Genomic DNA, 21704 nt, shown 5'->3' with positions numbered 1-21704 from the left:
CATGCCTGCAACACTGCAAATATTTTAGCTTGGAGTGCAAGTGGGTGGAAGTAAATCTGTGCATACTAGCCACAAGTTTGAGAAGGATATATGATGTGAGAATAATAAATAGAAGCTTAAAATGTTTAGTTTATTTTTAGCTGTTGCCACAGATCAAATTTGGTCCGTGATAGCCTCTCAAGCCTGCATTTCTGACACTTTTACACACGTAACAGGCTTACGGGCTATGACTCATTCCATAGACCCTTTCCCACCCTACTTCATTTCCCTCAGAGATTTATGCATCCTTATCACGGCACAGCTTTCATTAAAGCCTCTTCTCTGTGACCGGCCCCATGCCCCGGGTTTAATTTTATTGCCTATTATGAGGAATATCAAAAACACAGAGCCATTCTGTAAATTGACTCGAGTCTGAAGCAGCACAAACAGTGTCAGAACTGCTGACAGCTATGCAGAATATTTGGCTGCTGCTGCAGCCAGAGGAGACGGCAGGCCTCCAGCCTCACTTGCTAATCTTGTGATTCGCTCCACGGGGAGGGAACAGGGGGAAGGTGGTCTTAGGGTATCTGCCCCTTCTCAAACAACAGCATCTTTCGAGCTCCAGTCATTTTACACATGGAAAATCCACTCAGGCTTCCACCAGTGACCTTCAACAGAATTCTTGTAGCAAAAAAAAAAAAAAAAAAAAAAAAAAAATCAGATGAAAAAGAAAAACTAGACCACCTCCACGGATTCTGTAGGAATTTTAGGAAGAACTCAGCCTGGTCATTGCCTTCCTACACAGTCCCATTGAATTCAATTTATCTGCTTGAATTTCAATTGGGGAAATCCCCAACCAGAAAGAGGAATTGTGAACAATGATGTTGATCTTTTGCGATCTTGCAAAAGATCTTGCGATCTTTTAGGATTGCTAAGGCAGCAGAGAAAGTGAACAAAGTCGTTCAGTCTATGTTGGCCACGCTTCCAAATATCAAATTCACATTAACGACCGTTTCGTTCAACTCAGCACTTCTCTCTTCTCAGAGGGGGATGATTGTTTTCAGCACACGCAATTTCCAGTAAGCTTCATAGCATCAAACTGGCACATTATGTCACAGTCAAAAGTTAGGTACAATTTAAAACTTCATCAGAGTCCGCACCGCCAGCAAGCTATTGTTTCTCAATCGTTAAAGGTCCAAACCCTCAGTACTAGAACTATTTTTCCTGCCCTATTATTCCATCCATCCATCCATCCATCCATCCATCCATCCATCCATCCATCCATCCATCCATCCATCCATCCATCCATCATCCATCCATCCATCCATCCATCCATCCATCCATCCATCCATCCATCCATCCATCCATCATCCATCCATCCATCCATCCATCCATCCATCCATCCATCTATCTATCTATCTATCTATCTATCTATCTATCTATCTATCTATCTATCTATCTATCTATCTATCTATCTATCTATCTATCTATCTATCTATTTATCTATTATCATTGGCCCTCCTCTAACAATTTATCAATGTTGAAACGCAGATTTTATTTCCAAGTAGTTATCCTGGATTTCCACAGTAATAAGCAAATAATTTCCTAACAGCAAACAAATCCAAAGAAAGACAAAAAATGCCATAACTTTTTAAAGTATAAAAATATCAGGGGTAAGTTGTTAAGCTTTCTTTTCTTTTGTCTTTCCTTTGTTTCTTTCTCTTTTTCCTTCCTTTCTTCCTTTTTGTCTTTTGTCCTTTCTTTCTTTCTTTCTTTTTGTCTTTTGTCCTTTCTTTCTTTCTTTCTTTCTTTCTTTCTTTTTGTCTTTTGTCCTTTCTTTTTTTTCTTTCTTCTTTCTTCTTCCTTTTTGTTTTGTCCTTTCTTTCTTTTTTTCCTTTCTTTCTTTTTGTCTTTTGTCCTTTCTTTCTTTCTTTCTTTCTTTCTTTCTTTCTTTCTTTTTTCTTCTTTCTTCTCTTTCTTTCTTTCTTTCTTTCTTTCTTTCTTTCTTCTTTCTTTCTTTCTTTCTTTCTTTTTTTTTCCTTTCTTTCTTTCTTTTGTCCTTTCTTTTCTTTCTTTTTTTTTCTTTTCTTTCTTTCTTTCTTCTTTTTGTCTTTTGTCCTTTCTTCTTTCTTTTTTTTTTCCTTTCTTTCTTTTTGTCTTTTTTTCCTTTCTTTCTTTCTTTTTTCCTTTCTTCCTTTCTTTCTTTTTTTTTTTTTTTAAAGCATAGTGCACATAACTGCAAATGGAACTTAAATAGAAATAACTTATGCCTCATAGATGAAAACACTTAAGCTGATTTACGGCGACAGTTATTTTAGTTCCCTGTCCTCTGTAGTTTTTTTTTTTTTTTTTTGCACCAGACATTTGTTGGTGTTTTGGTGGACAACTTGAAAAGTCAACTGGTATTCTTTTAGTTTCCTCTGTCATGAGGACATTTTTCATTTTGGTGAAATATTCTGATAACAAGAAATTCAACATGTTTTCATTCAATTAAAATATGTTAATTTAATTAACCTCATAAGAAGAAACAAATCACCTTATAATTTGTTTTAGCTATGACTCATAACCTCTTAAAATAAAATCCAACAGAAGTAATCATTTAAATGTCATTTATTTTGCTGATAATTATATATCTTTCTGCATTATTTCCTCTATTCAGGAATTATTTGGCACACACTTTTTGTAAAACTGCAGTCAGAAGTCATCCTAAAACCAGTTTTAAAATGTCAATTTCTTACCTGGTTCCCTGCAATAAGGAGAGCAGCTGGTGAGGGACTCGGTCGGTAGGGGATGGTGGCACCTTTAGGTGGAGACTGAGGAGAGAAAACAAATAATCAGAGGGTGAAACCTTTGCCAATGGAAACATAAAGTTATTCTCTAAACATAAACCTCATCAAATCACAGATTTATTAAAATAATAATTCTAAAAACATAAAATAAAGACAAGCAATATTTTCAACATCTGTCTTTGCAGTATTTGTTTTTATTCTTTTTATGTTGTTTTATTTTACATTGACTATGTACAAATACATCTAAAATCATGTGATTTAGATGAATGTATTTATTTCATTAACTCAATTCAGAAAGGTCATGATTATGGCTTACAGCAATTGAAACCTCAAAATGCAATTTGTTTTCGAGCTCCTCATGTTTCCTTGATTTCATTTTCCAACAGGCATTGCCAACTTGAATCTTTGCCTGAGTTTCACTTTTTGAATTAAATCACCAAAAATAAATTTGCCATAAACTATAACAATAAATGTTGCATGTTGACAATAGTTGTGTTTTATTATGTGATTCACACCAAGGTTGTGGACGGGTTTGCCTTTTGCTTAGATTAAGCTTCCACTGACACAGAGTTATTCGAATAAGATAAAATTATTCAAACGCTGATAAGAAAAGGAGATTACAAAGCGTACATGATAGTCTACATCTTATAAGGCCTCTGCAGTGTTGATGATGCGCCTTTGAGTTGAAAATGTAGAACAGTCATAAAATCTTCGTATAACTTTGCATAATTTAAATCTTGGGAGCCAAAAGCAAGATGCCGCTGGAACAGAATCCTAATGAAAGTTACAAGCCTTTGAAGAAAACTGGTTCAAACTAGCAATTAGTCAGCCAGGTCCAGCTGCAGCGCTAAAACAAAAAGACGTTTGTGCACTTCCATTAACACACATTGAGAAAACAGGGCTCGGGGTTGTTGTTTTTTTTCCTCCTTTTTCTGCCCTGTCAATTTTCTCAAGAGAGATGTTGTCTATAGAGGTGTACAGAATGTGCTGCTGGCCACTTTATTTTCTGTGAGCAAACTTCTGTCTTTTAGGAGATAAAGCTTTGACCTCAGAGCCAGACCTCCCCCCTCCATGTAATGTCCTGTTTTCAGTACAAGTCCTAACATTAAAGAAGCTTGCTCTTTTGTAACTGTGTGACCCCCCACTACACAAGGACTCTCACTGTGGCTGCGCCAGCATCAATGCAACACACTCATAGGAATATTACATAACAAAGAGGTCATGCAACCAATGAGAAATATGTGAACTACTGCAGCAGCGGAGCTAGAAGCTGTGGGGTGAAACTCTAACCTGCGTGTCAACAGCAGTCGTTACTTTCTCACTGCGGCAGCAGGAAGACTTTCACAAATTTCAGCAAAGAGAGGAACCGTGTGCCTCCTACCTCCAGGATTACTGTGCAGATGAGCTTGACACACTGGATTACTGAGTCCTGATTCCCAGATATCGTAACCCCTCGCTCAGTGGAGTTGGGCAGCAAATCCCCTGCCACCTGTATCTGGGCTCCTGTGCTCTGTAAATGTTACAGGATACAAATATCAATTTGATTGAGGAGATAAGGTCATTCACGATCACGCTGCCGTGACGCTTCACTTTGCTTTGACTGGATTCGATAACAATAAGTTTCGTAACCTACCTGGAAGGAGACCAACTGCAAAAGTCGTTAATAAACATTAGTTTGTTTGGTATTTACTGAATGGTCTTTCTACTTTTCAAGAATTCTTCATTTATACAAAAATAAATTAAAAACAACATTTAAAAGCTAAAAAAAAAAACAAACCCATTTGCAGTAATACAAAACTTATGTGTGTTTAAAAAGAAAATGCAAATACATACAAACACAGACACATTAAAAGTGCAACTTTGTTATCTTTTATGTGTTTTTCTGACAGGTTTCTCTTTTATAAAATGCTGTGATTTTAAGCAAGTTTATTTTATTCCATTTGCAAATACAACCCAGGCATAAACATTGTATGTGCATTGCCTAAAAATGCAAATGTAATCAAAGCTAAAACTGGGTCCAATAACAAATACCACAGTAATTAAACTATCAATAAAGTATTCATTTATACATGTGTGGGTATCTTCAAATGTAGATGATCTTAGAGTCCGTTTCACTTGTAAGTGGCAGAATACTAGATGGTTTTTCCCATCTCTCTATTAGCCTTTGACACAATGACTCAAAGTTGTACTTGTAGAATTTAAGTTTGTAAATGCAAAGAAATAAAACCAAATATAGCTTTATATGAGGACAAGACAACGGTTTATAGATCTTAGTCAGGGGTTTGAAGTTGGGGAAGAACCTCAGTGGTTTGGGGTAGATAACTCTCAGACAACAGGGCAAAAACTGCCATAATACAGCCCTTAACTGTATTCATTCATTTGCTTTTCATTATTTTTTATTGCAACCTGGGTAAAAGCTGGATCTTTTTAATAGCTCACTTCTTCATTTGCATGGGACTCTATGCTCAAAGGACTTTAGCTGGGAAACTACAAAATGAAAAGGAAGGTCACTTACCTCCACCGACACCCTTCATCTCTCATTTTCAGAAGCAGATTTGCTCTTTTTATATTTCATATATTCCGTGAAATAGATTCATTTCTCACCTCTCTGATCTCCTTTATCTTTGCGCCTCCCTTCCCAATGAGTGAGCCGCACTGGCTGGCAGGGATGACCAACCGAAGAGTGACTGGTGGCTTGGAGCTTATGGTGCCATTGGCCACCAGTGCATTCAGGTCCTAAGGGGGGAGAGAAAACAAGGCAGGGCAAAATAATTATCAGAATGCAGAAAACAAGAACCAAGAGGAAGAAATTTCCTGCAGCAACCCTCAAACTATAGCTAAAGTCTGTTGTATCCATGCTGGTTGAATCATAAATTGTCAGGTGCAGGTGACTTTCCCAGGAAGCTGAGAAGGAGTCTAGTTTCTCTTCTTCACTCCTGTCTGTTGTCTTTAATGACATTTCAAAAGTTTAATAAAACTGCAGGAATCTATAGAACAGAGAAAGCAGTAACCACGTGCGTGGAAGATTGTGGGGAAAATGTGCTGCTCACTTCTGCAGCCTGAGACTGAATCCAGGAGGATCAGTTTGAAAGAGGTGAATTTAAAAAAATATATATGTAAACACTGTTTTATATAGTTTCAGAGCATTTTATGGTATGTTTAAAATCATGCGATGTGTACATACTGCTACTTCGATTTTCGCATGCATTTAGTTCTGAGGCTTAGTTAAAAATCTAATTGAGACAAAGGATTCAAAACCATTTGTTGTTTCCATTATTATTCACCTGTTTATCGTGCTGAGACAGACTGACTGACAGCTAATAGCTTATTTTAAAGGCTGAAAAAGCAGACTGCGAACTACCGACCGGCAACTCTAAATCCTATTGATCAATAGGCTCAATTGGTGAGCTGACAGCAATTCTTTAGGACCAGCAGTTATCCTCCTGCTTTCAGTCATTTAGACCAACTGCTAGCAGACTTGAATGCTGCAATTACGTGCCACTCACAGTAAAAATTTAACAAATCTCTTTATCAAAAATGTATAATTTTCATTGCTTGATAATAAATAAATAAATATCTGGGCCAAAATCCTTGTTAAAATTTTGAGTAAAAATGGAGAAGACACACCTCTCAGCTATCTATTATTAAATGACAAACAGGATATAAAACTGTGAACTCTGGGAATGTTTCATCTGTAGCTTTCAGCTAGTTGAATATTGTATTCGTAAAAACTCTCAAAATTCCTTACTGTTTTATTCAGGTAGACAGAAATGCGTCTCTTATGAAGCACAGATTTACTTTTCACCTCTTATTTTGCAGCAGTATTGATTTGCTGGAAGGCGGTGCTTTTATTTGTGTTGCTCCTTCATGCTAGAAACATAACCTGTGCAAGTTGCCATGGTGACGCAGCAAGGTAAAAAATGAGCCACATATAAGGCTCTAAAAATCCAGAGTTGAGCCAAGTTATCTCAGTGAGCAACAAATTATCCATCATTTCATGTTTTCATTCGGCAAATGGAAAAATATATATTTGTAGTGTCTTGCAAATGCACTAATTGATCTTAGCAGAGTTGAGAGTGATAACATAATATTATTTAATCATCTTTTTTGTACCAAAGTTAAAAATGCACCCTGAAACTGAATTTTTAAATATTTATGTATGAAACCAATGCAAAGTACAGGACCAGTATAACAGATAATAACAGCTTTAGTTTTCATTACTTAAGTTTGGTATATCATCAAACTTCTGACATTTAGGTGTTTTTATGTTGAGAGAGCGACTTCATGCATATTGTATTCATAATGCATGTGAATGCAAATGCACTATGACCTTCTTTTGTGCCATTTCACAATTACTTGCTACTTTGTGTTGCTCTATGTCTAACATATTGAAGGGAGTGGCTGCAACACATTGTAAACATTGCTTTCTAATTTTCTTTGGGATACAAATATGAGCATATTTATTTAGTCTAGTTATCTGAAGCTTGATTTATAGTTTCAAATGCATTGTTGTGGTAAAAAGGAAAGTTATAAAGCTTAAAGTGTCCCACCATTTGCAGCTGCACAGTGTGAACAATTCAACTACATCTATAACCTAGCTCTCGACACAAAATACAAAACATTTATTTTTTGCTGACAGGAAGCTGTTAAAGGTTATCTGATGATGAAATAGCCATCAAGAGTTAATATTTAAAAGTTGCACTGTGCAGAATCGGAAGAATGTTAATGCATATATGTTTTTGTTGCATTTGTAATTGAAAACTCATTAGTTATGCTGTTTACTTTCTATTTTAGTTAAATAGTTCATTTAAAGAAGAATCTTCCCGTTTCAACATTTGAAATGTCAAGGTTCCGCCTCACTTTCAAAGTATTGGTGCCAGTTTGCTGTTAAAAGAGTTTAACTCATGAGAGCTGTGGATGTGCAGCCATGGGGGATTTTACTCATAAAATAAATCACACAATAATTCTAATAACTGTGAACTTTAAGTTTAAAGGGATATTTTGATGAGCCCCTTGTGTCTCCATGCTTCATGGCTATATTTAGTGAGGCGGATCGGGCTCTCTTGACATCTCATCTCATTAGAAGAGAAACACACAGACTCTGGGCATCCTGTTCTTGATTTGATCCAAATATAATCACCACATCTCTCGAACATTCCTATACTTTTTCAGTGTGATGCTGAAACAAGGCTCTTAAAGCAAAGGCAGCAGTTCTCACAGGCACTTCTAATGCAAAGCTGGTCTCCATGCATGCATCTCTTACAGTGTAATTAACAAATCAACTTTTTTTTACTAATAAACTGTCTAACGAGGCTAATTAGGGTTCCATCATTTTGTGCAAATGTTGACATTTTGTGTAAATTTGTTTAGTTCTCCAATATTTAGCTTTTGGAACGAAAGCTAAATATTGCTGACAATCAACATGTCCCTAATGTGGGACATGTTGATTCTGGTCATTGATTGTTTGCATTTGCAAAAATATGACTGAAACATTGTTAATCAACAGCAAACTAAGAAGTAAATTAACTTGCACTGCTGTGACAGAGACAGAAAAAAAACGTCTAATAATCCGTTCAAAAACAATCTAATTATTCCCTGTGTTTTTAATTAAAGATGTCAGCCATTCAACAACCCGACTATACGGTGGAAACTGCACACAGTGGGTTGGCCAGTGCATTGCCATGGAAACTCAGGAGTTTCAGGGATGAAACGAGGTGAATGTGAAAGATCTTTAATGAAAACTGCACTGTGCTCCTGCAGTCTGTATTTTTACTGTGGGGTGTTGGCCTGAGCATCTGTTTTCTTGTCAGACTTTGCTGTGAGGCCTTAGCTGAGAGGAGATTCCACTAAATCAATTAATGTTGTGCTAGACAATCACCAGGGGATATTATGGATTGTGAAGCGTAGATCAGATATGTGCAATCACCTCGCATCAGCAGGTGTACATTAGTCGCAGTTACTATTTTTTAGGCTGAGCCCCAAATGTTTCACCTTAATGTGTCATCTGTCATTATCTGTCAGCCATATATAAAATTTATATATGGCTTTTCTACATTTTGTCATGTGACGATCACAAACTTTAATGTATTTTATATCAATTTTATGCTACAAAGTAGCATCTATACAGTTTACAAAACAATCTCATCTGCAAGCACATTAAATACTTTGAAATATTGAAATAGTACTTTTTTTCTTTTGATGTTTTAACTTGGACTGTAATCGGTACCTTTAAGAACATGTTAAGAGAAGAACTTGAGGTGAAGCTCATGAGGTGATATCTTGTTAACGTGGTAAAATTTGTTTTCGCACTTTAAACAAAAGCTTTATTTATTACTCCAACATCCTGATATCTCACTGCAAGCGTTTTTTGCTCTTATCTCAATTTGTATCATCAAACCCCCTCAGAAGGTTGAAATTATGATTGATATGCTGTTTTCATCTCTCTCAAATTAGCGGTAAATTGTGAAGATGTTGAGTGTGTCACACCAACCTCCTCCAGTTTGTACGTGATCATGGTGAAAGCTCTGAAAACGCTCTCCGTGGAGCCGGTGATGGTGATGATCCTCTCCGGACAGGAACCCTCTGAGATGTTGACACGTGCACAGCTCTGTGGAGCAGTCAGTAGAACCCATTTCAGCATTTCAAACATTGTCTTTAAAACAACTTAGAAAGAAAGAAACAAGGAGACATCTTTACTTTTCTTTCTTGCTGAGAATAAGTCTACTGATTTCATGGTAGATGTTAAATAATACGCTGCAGCCAGCAAATGGATTTGATCTTCAGCTTACGTCTCAGAATTTGGTGCAATGATGTCACAATAATATTTCAGATAATAATTCAGATTTTCATTGAGTAAGCTTCTGTGAAAATAGAGCGAGTAAGGCAACTTTTAGTTTTTATTCTTATCATACAACGTAATCCAGTAATCCAGTTCACATCTTTCTGGTTTAAAGTTTTACATTGGACTTTTTCAAATTAAGTATTAAGTATTAATAAGTATTATTATTTTTAACCCTCTGATGCATAATATTTGGACCCGTGTTTATGTGTTTTTATGCTACTTTTGTCATGTTGATTCAAACTTATGTTTAGTATGATACTTTCTGCTGTGTTTTATTTCACACAAGAATTACTCATGTTTGAAATATTTTCATTTTTCACTTTCTTAAGCATTTTTAGAATAAATTGTGGAACATTTGTGACGATTTGTAGAACATTTTTAAAACGAAATGACAACAACAGAAATTTTTCAACAGCAATGTTGGAATAATGTCAGCATCCATTATGTTTGTGTGGTTGTGTGTGTGTGGGTGTGTGTGTTTGTGTGTGGGGTGTGTGTGTGGGGTGTGTGTGTGCGTGGGTGTGTGTGTGTGTGTGGGTGTGTGTGTGTGTGTGTGTGTGTGTGTGGGGGGGGGGGGGGGGGGGGGGGGCAGGGGGGGGTATCCCTAGTCAACCCAACTGGCTCCTCTCGACATGAAGGAGCAGCGGCTCTGCTCTGATTCCTCTGTGTTGCCTTGTGATAAACTGCCAGCCTGTCCAGATTGTACTCCAATGATTTCTTAAGATTGGCAACAGCATGTTAAGCCTAATTTAGACTTTAAAGATTGTTTCATCCTTCATGAAAATTTAGGTTTGCTGAATTAAGTTGTTCATTCTTTACAGTAGAGTTCAGGCTTGAACAGCTTTTCAAAGGTAGATAAAGGATGAAAGTGGATACGATATTTTACTAAGTGCAATCCTGATCTCCATTAATTATGACTCCTGAGTCATTTTGTCTGGGTTTTCAAAAGTTTCTTTTTTTTTCTTTTGCATTTAAGGTCATTCAAAGTTTCAAGACAGGGTTTAGAGGAAGATGCTCTTAGAGAAACTGAAGCCACAGAGGTCAACACTGCCTGAGTGGATGGCTGGAAGGCTACCATGGCTGACTGCTTTATCCTGCAGCTCTGCACAACTGCATTGTCCAAAGGCCTCACTGTTCCCCTGTTTATCCTTCTGCCTCATAAAGCACAGCATTAAACCTTTTCAGTAGTGAAGTACTCAAACATGGTGCCATGAGTGTCAGTCTAATTACTTTTTAATACTGAGAGCTAACCAAGCGGCATTAGTTTGGCTGCTCTCTTGAGAATCATAAAGAGGGAAATCGGGGAACAAGTAGAGAGAAAAAGGGAGGTTGCTTTAATTGGGAAAGGGAAAGTCGAAAGGGATTTGTTGAGCTTTGCTTTGGGAGACTGGAGAGAAAAGGTTTAGATTGAAAATGTGTTTTCATTAACCAAAAGGAATTTCAAGGAATGCATGTGTCAGAAATGCTTGTCAGCTCACTAAGTGTCACAGAAGGTATGAAAATGTGACTAAAAGTGAAAGAGAAAATGTGTCGCCATTGGTCAGAGCATGAATGATAAAAAAAAAAAAAATCACTTAGAAGGTCTGCAGTCATGTATAGTTTACCTCCTCTCGTATTCGCTTCACGGTCTCTCCTTTCTGAAAAAGACGAGGGCAGCTTTAAACCAAGATGAACATGATTCAGCGTCAACATAATAGCATATTCAACCCCTTAGTAAACCTCAAGCTCTAAACCTTTAAATTCAGAAGAAAGAAAAAGTCATTCTGCAGCACATGGTGCCCTCTGCATAAAGGTTATCAGAAATACACTCCTTTGTGAAAGGAACACTATCCTCTGAAACTTTTTCACACTTAGTTTTAACCACAAACTTGAATGACTTTTACTAGGATATTATGTGATAGATATTTAGATTATACATAACTCCATTCCATTATATGTAGGTATTTTGCTAGGTGTATCTATTTATTTATTTTTTAAGTTGTAAAATGAAATGAACAGACATTCCTTGATTACAAGAGTTTAGGTTACATAAAATTTGACCAAAAAACTAAATTCAAGTAAAATGAGATGAGAAAATTAAGATTTGTTGAGGATGATATGCTGTTTGACATGTAAGGGTTACATTTTGATCTGAAATGACCAGAGCATCTCTTTCCAGATGTGGCCCTAAAATGGACTTCTGTAAAATGCAGAATATGACAACAAATTAGCCTTTTTCTTGCCAGTATTCCATAAATGCCCTATTAATTAAGTGTTCAGAGTGTTAAGAGTTCATCATGTTAACAGACTCTGAGATGTGAATCTCAAAGTTAACCGCTTGTCTGAGTAATGCTTTCCTTCCATAAATTTTCTAGTTTCATGTCTCGGTAAGTTAACAGTTGTGCAATATTCGTTTCTGTTTCCATAAGACACGTATATAAACTTTAATGTGCGAACACCTGCAAGGGAAAACAGCATGTGACAGATTTGTGTCACAACCTCTGCAGTCTCTTTGAATGCTTCTTCTACTCCATCTCACTTTTTTTTGGGTTAATGTCCATCCAAACTATTCTCGTCCTTATCTGATACCTTCCAAAAAGAAGATCAACAGAGGCATCAACTCACAGCTCAACAAATCTGTCAACTTTTGTGTTCCTGGGAAAAAATATCTAACATTTACAGTGTATTTGTTGGTATATGGGGAAGATAAGAGACATTCGCCCCAGAGATAGGAAGGGCGGAGACGTACGCTATCAGTTCAGCTGCTCCACATCAAGTGCTTCTCTCTGACAAGCTGCACTTTACAGACCAGACTCATCTCCGTCTTTCTTCATATCTCCTCCTCTCTGTTGTTTCATCCATTGCTTCCCTCCCCCGACTTATTGTTTCCTGCCATACACTTCGCATCCATTGTGACATCTTTCTTTCCAATCAACTGTTCACTTTTTTTTTTTCTTCCTCCCACTGATGTCTTTTAAAGCTCAAACTCAGGGGGGGAGCAGATGAAGCAACCCACCACCGACACACCTTTAGTGGCAGACGCTAAAAGTGCTCACATGGGGCCAACGCTAATACGCCTTTGGAGCTCGATTTCAACAAGAGGCTTGCCGGTCAATGGACTAATGGTTTTGTTTGATGGATTACTGTGGTGCTTTATGGGAGGAAGGGGGTTGGTGAGGAGGTCTAGAGAGGCTTAGATGGAGGCAATTATATTTCGGATGGGGATATTCAGAGCGAGAGCTGTTCGTTAGAGGGTATTGGTATACTTTCGAAAATAAAAGCAGAATCAGGATGCAGTGAAATGTTAGACAAACACTTCAGTTGACATGCACAGTTCCTATATAGGCTGGAAATTTTTGCAATTTGATTTCACTCTTTTTCATATGTAAAAAAAAGATGGAACAAGCGAAAAAATGTATTGTTATGGATACATCTTAACTTGGTTTTATAGTTTTTAAAGTCTGTGTCATCCCTCCCATGTGTCATTTCTTCTTATTCTTCCTTGTCTACTTCTTCTTTTGTTGGTCATTTTCTTTCCATCTTACCTCCTTGACTTCCTTGTGCTTCTATTTCTGTCCCTCCCATGTTTTCTTTCCGTCTCTTTTCTTCCTCTCTTTTGTTTTTTATTTCTTCCCTCATTGTTTCCTACCTCCCTTCTTTCCTTATTTCCCCCTTTTCTTCACAAGGTCCTCCTTTCTTCCTTTCTTGCATTCTTTTTTTCTACCTTCTTTTTTTCCAACCTCTCTTGTCCATGAGATCATACAGCAGGAAAAAAACACTTTTAAAACAGTATTGACACTTTTAGAGTGATTTTAACTCTAATCATGTTAAAATAGAAGTAATTGAAAAATCCTCACCTTTCCTATGATGCTGCCTACTTCCTGCACACAGATAAAGAAAGGTTAATTAAAACCATAAAAGAAGCAAAAACGTAACTAAACATTGGGAGACAAATTTATTATTTATGAAGCGGTGGCAAATCTTGTGTTTGCAAACTGGCCTTCAGCATACATTTATTCATGACCAACCTTTCCGTGCATGAGCAGTCGTAGTGTGAGGGTCACTCCCAAGCCCCCGTCTCCGAAGTCCTGCTCACAGTTCATGACGATGTGGGAGTGGCACGCAGGGAGACGCATGAACAAGGCTCATTCGCTGGTCACGTGGGCGAGCGAAGGCCACGACTCGTTCTCTGGCTCACCGATGTCTTTTAGTTCTGATCTAAGAGAGAAAATGAAAGTTGAAATGATGACCTTCCCGGCTTTCATTTATGTGCACAGGAGCTTTTCATTGCAGTTGTTGCTTTTGAAGGACTCTTGCTTGCAAATAGTCATGTTAAATTTCTTATTTAAAATGTTTTTGAAGTCACAATGATAATTGTAACGTCTAGTCTAGACCACTGGAACATGCTATGCTTGTTATAACTGGTAATAACAAATGAGAACAAAAGTACAATAGGTAACAATATTTAAAAGATGGATTAAAATGTGGCAGTTTGCTGTATAGATTTGATATGATTCATGTTCATCATTTAATGGACATTACATGGCCTCATTAAGACTGCTGGCTGCATTGTTGTTTTTGGCAAATGGGTGTGTGTGCTGCTCCTCCCTGCAGCAAATCATAGATAAATTCTGGTACATTTATAGAATCAAAAGGCTCTGAGGCTCCATGCTGCAGTTTCATGTGTAGAACTTCTTCATTGGTTGAAGTTAATTTAATATTAATGGAAATATTTATAGCAAAGTCATAATGAACGGTACTCTGTGTGCAGAATATTGACCAGAGGCAGCAGAGTCAGCAGTGTTCCTGTTTGGGGATCCAAACAGTCTGAGTATAACCGGGAACACCAGAGTTATCCGTACCCTTGCGACATGTTTCTCCCAGAGTGAACATTGCTATTTTTGTCAACAGAGTATCAACATATTATTTTCTTCTTCACAGGCATATATTAGATTCATGCAAAGTTAATCTAATTGATTTTGAATTGTGACGAAAGTGATAAAAGTGAACGTGTTTAGAGCTTCAGTCAAAAGTTGGATTTTATCTGCCCCATCCAAGTAACCCAGATCAAAATGAAATAAAAAAAAACAAAGATACACAAATTATAATCAGGCAGTAAAATGAGAAGCATCTGTACCGATTCTAGTGGCAGGAGCTCTGTGCGTGTCAGCCATGTGCCACTCAATGCGGAGATTAATGTGGGAGTCACCTGGCTGCTCACACTTTCAGCGTGATGTGTATAATTAGTTCGTGTCCTCACTGATTTATGTTTGTCAGTGGGAACATGGAAAGAGAATAGTAATCAGAACCTGCATTTAGCTATATTCTCAGACTTATTGATGACTTTATGTAACTAATATCTTTTGTCACCTTGACAGTATTCCTTACTTGCAAAAAATGTTCACACATATTCAGTTTCTATTGATTTTCCACCAGATTTAAAACTATTCAAGTTGAATTCAAGATATAAGCAAATAAAAGGAGTAAAAGACAGCAAAAAAAAAAAAAAAGAATTACCTCTCACATTATAACACAGTGAAGGGCTTCCAGTGACAATATACAGTGTTTACTATATGTTCACTTGATTTCTAAAAGGCACATCAACCTCAGTAACAGTAGAACAACAAAGCTGCACCCAAACCTTAGAATTAGACATGCTTTTAAATAAACATATTTATTGAGTATACGAGATCCTTGTTTGAGATTTATGAAGCCTGTATTTATGTCTGAAAACACAAGAATCTTGTGCTTTTTTTTCCAGCTTTGCAACAAGATAGCCTGGCTCGGTATCTGTATCTGTGAACAGAACAAGTGTTTCCCTCAGTTGATTATTGTTTATTATTTTATGAGCTGGATGTATCGTCACACTGCTTGTTTCCAGTTAGAGACTTGAAAACTTTCCATGTGCCATAATAAAACTCGGCATTTGTTCAAAGCTACATTTCTGTCATAATGAAAACAATTTCTAGGTATTTGATTGACTAATTGAACAACAGAATAACACAATTCAGTTTCACATAATTAGATAAAATGAGTCCACAGCCAACAGTGGAATCCTTCATTAACATGGATCATATGAACCACAAATAATTGTTTTCTCTCATAATCATTGAGTTGCTTGTTTGTCTGCCAATTGCATTCCAACCAGCCTACAGTTGAACTGTATTCCAGCCTACTGTTGCAGCCCTGCTGCCTGATGAATGTGAGCCTTTTTTTATGAAGCTCTAAGCCATCTACTGAGCTATGTGAAAACATCACATTTAATAAATAGCTGTTATTTTAGATATGAGATTCAGTTCCCCAGAGACCTGTGCGTGGGCAGGTTTATTGTTTTCACTTAGTGCAGCAAGGCCACCACTATGTAACTGATTTATTTAGTTTATGTGCAAGCATCTTTCTTAAGATGTCACGAAGCCTAACTCTTCCTGTGAGTTTTATATTCCCGCTATAGTCGTGAAATAAAGCGACATGCCAGGCCGTCACAATGCGGCTCTAAAGCACATATCTGTGGTGCCACTTGGCCAGAGTGAATTCCAGTGAATAGACCTTGCTCTGCTTTATGAAAGGCCTGCCTATTGGATTGTGTTACTCAAGTATCACTTTGAGACTCATCTTCTTTCACCTTCCCATAAATATCCAACAAAACCGGACTATTTGACTCAAGATAAGTGTTTTTTTCTTCCTGCTCTGAACTACTAATGTATGCCCAAGCAATAAGGGCTTTAAGCTTGATCGATGCTTCCTGAACACGTGTTATCGCAGAGCACATTTGAGCAGCCTGTGGGCTAACTCAATTCCATTAGGCACGGAAAGGCATGGCTAAAATGTTAGCACTTTATTGTATTAGGAGTTAATGGTTGGAGGGATCATTATGTGCATCTCCGTGGGTTGATAACAAGGCATGTGCTTTGTGTCTCTGTGAGGGCGGTGAGCCTCTGAACTCCTCATTTCCAGAATCCCAAGCAGCAGCGTTCTGCGATGAACAGAGGCCCTCTGTTCTAAATTAGACCTGGTAACTCGGAACAGAAAATTAGCGAAGTGCAGACCTTGGCGCAGGCTGCCAAAATGCAGACAAACGCGGAGAAGAAAGGCAGAGAGCTTATCCTCATCCTGCTCCTTATTCACAGTCTTTATAACCCTTTTGTTGCTCTGACTGACTGAACACATTACAGCTCCAGTTGTGAGTCACCATTTGTAGTCATCGGCTGCACTCCAAATTAAGCATGGCTGTGATGACACACACAAAAAACAAATGTCCAAAGGTGGAAATTATTCATCATATTGCTGACTAAGTAAGTTACACTCAGAATTGCTACCGAATTATCTATCAACACAACAGCAAAGCAACACAATGCTACAATGGTGAAACTTAGATAACCATTATGTTAAATGCAAGACATATTAGGAGCCAAGCAGGACAAAATGAATCTCAGAGGAAGTGATGAAATAAGAAGATAATGTTGCTTCCAGTTGGAAAGTAACTCTGTCCTCAGTTTTGGTTAGTTAAAATTTAAGAGCTAAACAGCAAATGTATTAAGTTAGACTTAATTTTAGGGTGTTTTTATTGACTTATAAAAATTATTTTCCCACAACAGCTCTTATCTCTGGAGGCCTTCCTGAAGACCAGAGAGCAGAAAGGACCATTAATGTTTTAAAGTGAACTTAGGTTTGGCTTTTAATTAAGATTTGTTGCTAATTTAGCTTTAGCTTAACTGAAATATGCAACTGCAACCAGGAATTTACATGCAATACACAAAGAAATATGTTTTTCTTTTACTGTTCCAGGTCAATTAGAATATAACCACGATTATTTTGTTTGCTTAATGCCAGCATAAAGACAAAGCTAGTGCTTGATAAATGTTCAACTTTCTCCAAATTTGCAAGTTAAATGTAAAGTTTAGTGTTTAAAAAAATTCTATGATTGGTCAACTGTTTTAATGTTAATGAATGTTAAATCTGAAAAAGAATTATTTTTATTTGAAAATTACTTTGAATTGAGGGAAATAGGAATCTTTTAACATTTATTAAATTCAGCAAACACTTTATGTGATGAACTTTTTTCTGAGACATAGTCTCAAATTTTAATATGACTTAAGTAATCGAAATGCAAACATTCAACTTAACATTCAATCTAATATAATGACTTTGCTCGTAAATGAAAGACAGAAAGTAATGCTCTGCTTTTGTATCTGACTTACATCAAAGTTGTGATGGATAAAAGCAGCCAGCATACATCCCTTGACAACCACCAACAATATTTTCCTTCTTGTCATGTTTTCAGTATTTTTCACTCTAGAGAGACTGCTGAGATTAAAAGGATCTGAGCAACTGACTTGTGTGGAGATTCGGACACCTGTTCTGAGGCAACCGCGTCCCTCAAAGAACTGGTAAACAGACGGCTACAGGCTGGATTAGGACAAGAAGAAGGAATGAGGCCATGCGTTGTGTACCCTGGCGAATGACAGAAACAAGCTCTGCTGTCTGCATGGAGGGGCAGAGAACCTACGCAATGGACAGACAAAGGCTGACAGGAGGACGAAGCGGCCTCTTGGACATGTAAGGAGCAATAGGTGAAAGGGTGTTGATGTGTGTACACACGCACAGCAAGGGCAAGATATCACAACCATTCACACACATACATACATACATACACGTCAGACCACTCTTTACACACCCGTGCATACCGCAATATTTGCAGCACCACCACCTCACGTGCAGCTGCTGGGATGAAAGGAGCCAGCCATTTTTACAGCACACACATGTATGGAGAAAACGCAAAGCTGAGACACAAGTTCAAACATGCTTTGATCTGCTGAGAAGTTCCTCGGGAAGAGTCAGCGCATCAATCTGTCGTGAACCGATTCGAGCAACAGCAAAAACTCGAGCACATGCAGTGGCACAATGACAGATGTCCTCAGAAGATGATGATGATGACGATGAAATACATGACGCAAAGAATAAGCAGGCCTCCAGGTTGCTCTACAACCAGCTCTTTACTAGTCTCCTCTAAATTTAAATGAGATGCTTAGGGAATACACACATCCACACAAAAGGTCCTAAAGTTGGAACTATGTATATAAGCATAATTTGTAACTTGACCACACAGTGAGAATGACTCTCAGTAACAGCATATTACAGTTTACAAACATTTTCACATTTTTTCAACCACAGATCACAATGTATTTTCTTGGGATTTTGTGTGATAGACCAACACATGGTGTACCCTGTAATGTGGAAGTGAAAACATTCACATTACAGGAAGTAAGTCTTCCTGTAATGTGTCTTCCTTTTATTTGTATTTATACAAATAAAAAGGAAATAATGTGCATTACCCTGATACCCTTAAATAAAATGCATAGTAACCATGTGTCTTTGTAAGTAGAATCTATTTGGAGGACATATTCTACTTGTGTAATTGGCTCTCAGTGTAAACATTGTGAAGGCCTCTGGAGCTTGGTTGAAAACCTAAGTAAAAAAATGGAAACACAAACTTAAACTTTTCTTGCAGGAAAACGCACCAGAGACAGCAAAACGCTCGGTTAGTGGTTCCCCTTCTACCTGCTGGGTATTTGTAGTCTCCAAATACACATACACAGCAAATACTCAGCAACAACTGGATGGTTTAGATCAAAGCATATTCATGTGTTAAAATGGTCCAGTCAAAGTTCAGACATGGTTCCAATTTAGAATGGTTGTAATAAAAATGTGCCGGTCAAATATGCTGTCCATACAGTCTGAATGAGCCTAACATATTTTACAAAGATTGAGCAAATCTTTCGGTCTTACTTTAGGAAGCTGGCAGACATACCCTAAAATATTTGCAGCTGTGATTCTAGAAAGAGGATGTTACAAAAGTCATTGACTCAGGGAGGCTGAATGAATATGCCACATGTTTTAGATTTTAATTTATAAAATATTTTAAACTGACATCTATTTTTTTCTCTACACAATCATAAACGCCCCAAGAAAAAAGACTTTAAGTTTCTGGTTGTAAAGTGACAAAATGTGAAAAGGTCCAAGGGACAAGAATACTTTTGTAAAACAAACCAAAGCAAATGTATTTATCCAACACATTTAAGCAACAGGGCAATGTAAAGAGCTTTGTATTATACAAATTAAGAACAAACAACAAAAAAGGCAAAGGATGGGCAGATACTGAAAAGAGCTGTTCAGAAAAATGTCCATGAACATAACTTCACAGACTGTGCTATTTGAAGCTGCACCAAAAATAATCTTCATGGAAAAGTCTGCTTGAAGAAAATGAAGCTAAATCTCTTCAGAACAGACTTTCATAGACTTTCAAAACCTTTCAAAAAACTGTTAAACAGAAACAAAAGACAGAACTTACGCAGAAAAAGCCCAACATAGAAAAACTATATATATTTCACTTGCTATAAATATAAAAGTTAGAATGCATGTATCTATTATGTGTCAAATATCATATCTTTATAATTTACGAGCACTCGAATTGATCATAGAGAGGTTAGAACAAAGCAGCTTCAATTGCTCAATCTCTGCACTGACATGAGGGTTTCAGTTGTGAAACAGGAGAGGCTTGAAATTAAAGAGCACTGTTTCATCTCTCGGCATGTCTGTCTCAGCTCTGTCACATATAATGAGACGGGTCAGGCCTTGGCACAGAAGGGACCATGTGCTCTTATCTGCCCCCGGCTTCATCTGTTGTTAAAGCGTAACCGTGTCAGCCTGCAGTGCAAGTCGCTTGTCAACCGCAGGGACCTGGGAGAAGGCTATCAGACCCCCTGTGCCCGCTGCTCTTGGAGCTGCCCAGCAGAGAGGGGGCCCGACTGTTATGTTTGCTACATCCACTGTGCCTAAATGCGGCAGGAAGGTCGTGACTAACCTTCTGCAGTCAGATTTTGAGTCCATTAGATGTGAGGCTTCAAAAGGGACTAAAATATTTTATATATTTTTTGTGAAATTACTAAGAAATTAAGCAAACTAAGATCAACTCTAGGTCTAATGCAGATACTATTACATTACCAGCTATGTGGCAGAAAAGGATACACATTAGCAACACAAAAGCCAACTGTGTCAGGGAGGCATCTTCATCTATTTCTTTTGTGTTTCTGCCTCTTTCGTAAAAGAGGCAGAAACACAAAGAAGCGTTCCCTATTTTAACCCTTGTCTGTGAGACTAAATTAGCTTTGAAGGATTTTAGGTGAAATCAGTCCTATACCTTTGAAAGGGACTAAGATTTGCTTGCCTTTTAGATTTAGAGTTAAATGTTGAGAAGATCAGATTTGAAGATTTGAACAGTCATGTCAAACAACTTTGAAACCCAACAGTCATTGCAGGGGGAATCTATTTAGGCATTCATCACCCTCCAAAAATGGCTTTTTAAATTGGGACCAATTGAATATTAAACTGGTGTCTTAGATGCTTTAGATGATAATTTGCTACAAAAATAATATATATTATCACAATGCTTAATGTTGGATTTTGAATGTGCTTTATTTGAAAATATTTTAAAAAATGTTTTTCCCTTTTTTTTTGTATTTATCTCTAAGACGCAGCATGGTCCAGAGATTTTGGTCTTTTTTTCCTTCTCAACTCGATTTGCTTCTATTTATTTAGTTTTAAATAAATTAAAACTAACAACTATTTAATTTCATGTTGGATGAAACAATACCCTTGGCAAAATGTCAGCAGCACATTTCTTTTTTATTTTACACTCCTGAGAAATAACTAAATTAGATTTGGTCAAAAATCAGATTCAAAAATAGGTTCTGGCAAGGGAATACCTGAATGCCCCATCTCTAATAAAAAAATCTATCAACTTGTTGCTGTAAATTAACAAGAAATAGCCAAAGGTTGATTTAAATGCAGGAGAAACACATTGCATCACCTGTAAAACCTGTAGCAGAGCATGATGGCCTGAGCATGCAGACCTGCCAAAGATCCCCGGTCACTGATGTTTATTGATTAAGTGACAAAAAACAGGAGCAGCTGGTGGAAACCTGTCAGCTCACATTCGGCCATATGCCGTGAAGCTGATTGGGTGGCGCTTCACAGAACAGATGTACAAAATTAAAAGCTGTCACAGCAATCCAGTATGTCCTAAAGGCAAAGAAGTGGATTATTCTAAGCGGGATGAA

The 21704-nt window shown here is 37.4% G+C and overlaps 1 protein-coding gene across 1 annotated transcript in view; it reads right to left on the bottom strand.

Moving 5' to 3' along the window:
* The window catches only part of LOC129370338 (poly(rC)-binding protein 4-like), a 39979-nt gene that overhangs the window by 10986 nt on the left and 7289 nt on the right, over positions 1-21704 (bottom strand). The window contains exons 2-8 of the mRNA XM_055046269.1: positions 13617-13806; positions 13446-13469; positions 11214-11246; positions 9259-9375; positions 5373-5504; positions 4150-4278; positions 2718-2792 (exon numbers count right to left, since the gene is read on the bottom strand). Coding sequence (XP_054902244.1) covers positions 2718-2792; positions 4150-4278; positions 5373-5504; positions 9259-9375; positions 11214-11246; positions 13446-13469; positions 13617-13724 — 618 coding nt within the window. The 5' untranslated portion in view covers positions 13725-13806. The remainder of the gene's footprint in view (positions 1-2717; positions 2793-4149; positions 4279-5372; positions 5505-9258; positions 9376-11213; positions 11247-13445; positions 13470-13616; positions 13807-21704) is intronic.

Source organism: Poeciliopsis prolifica, unplaced genomic scaffold (assembly GCF_027474105.1).
Source record: "Poeciliopsis prolifica strain line A6 unplaced genomic scaffold, Auburn_PproV2 SCAFFOLD023, whole genome shotgun sequence".
NCBI lineage: Eukaryota > Metazoa > Chordata > Actinopteri > Cyprinodontiformes > Poeciliidae > Poeciliopsis > Poeciliopsis prolifica.
The sequence above is the reverse complement of the archived record's forward strand: the minus strand, read 5'-3'. Positions and strand labels throughout refer to the sequence as shown.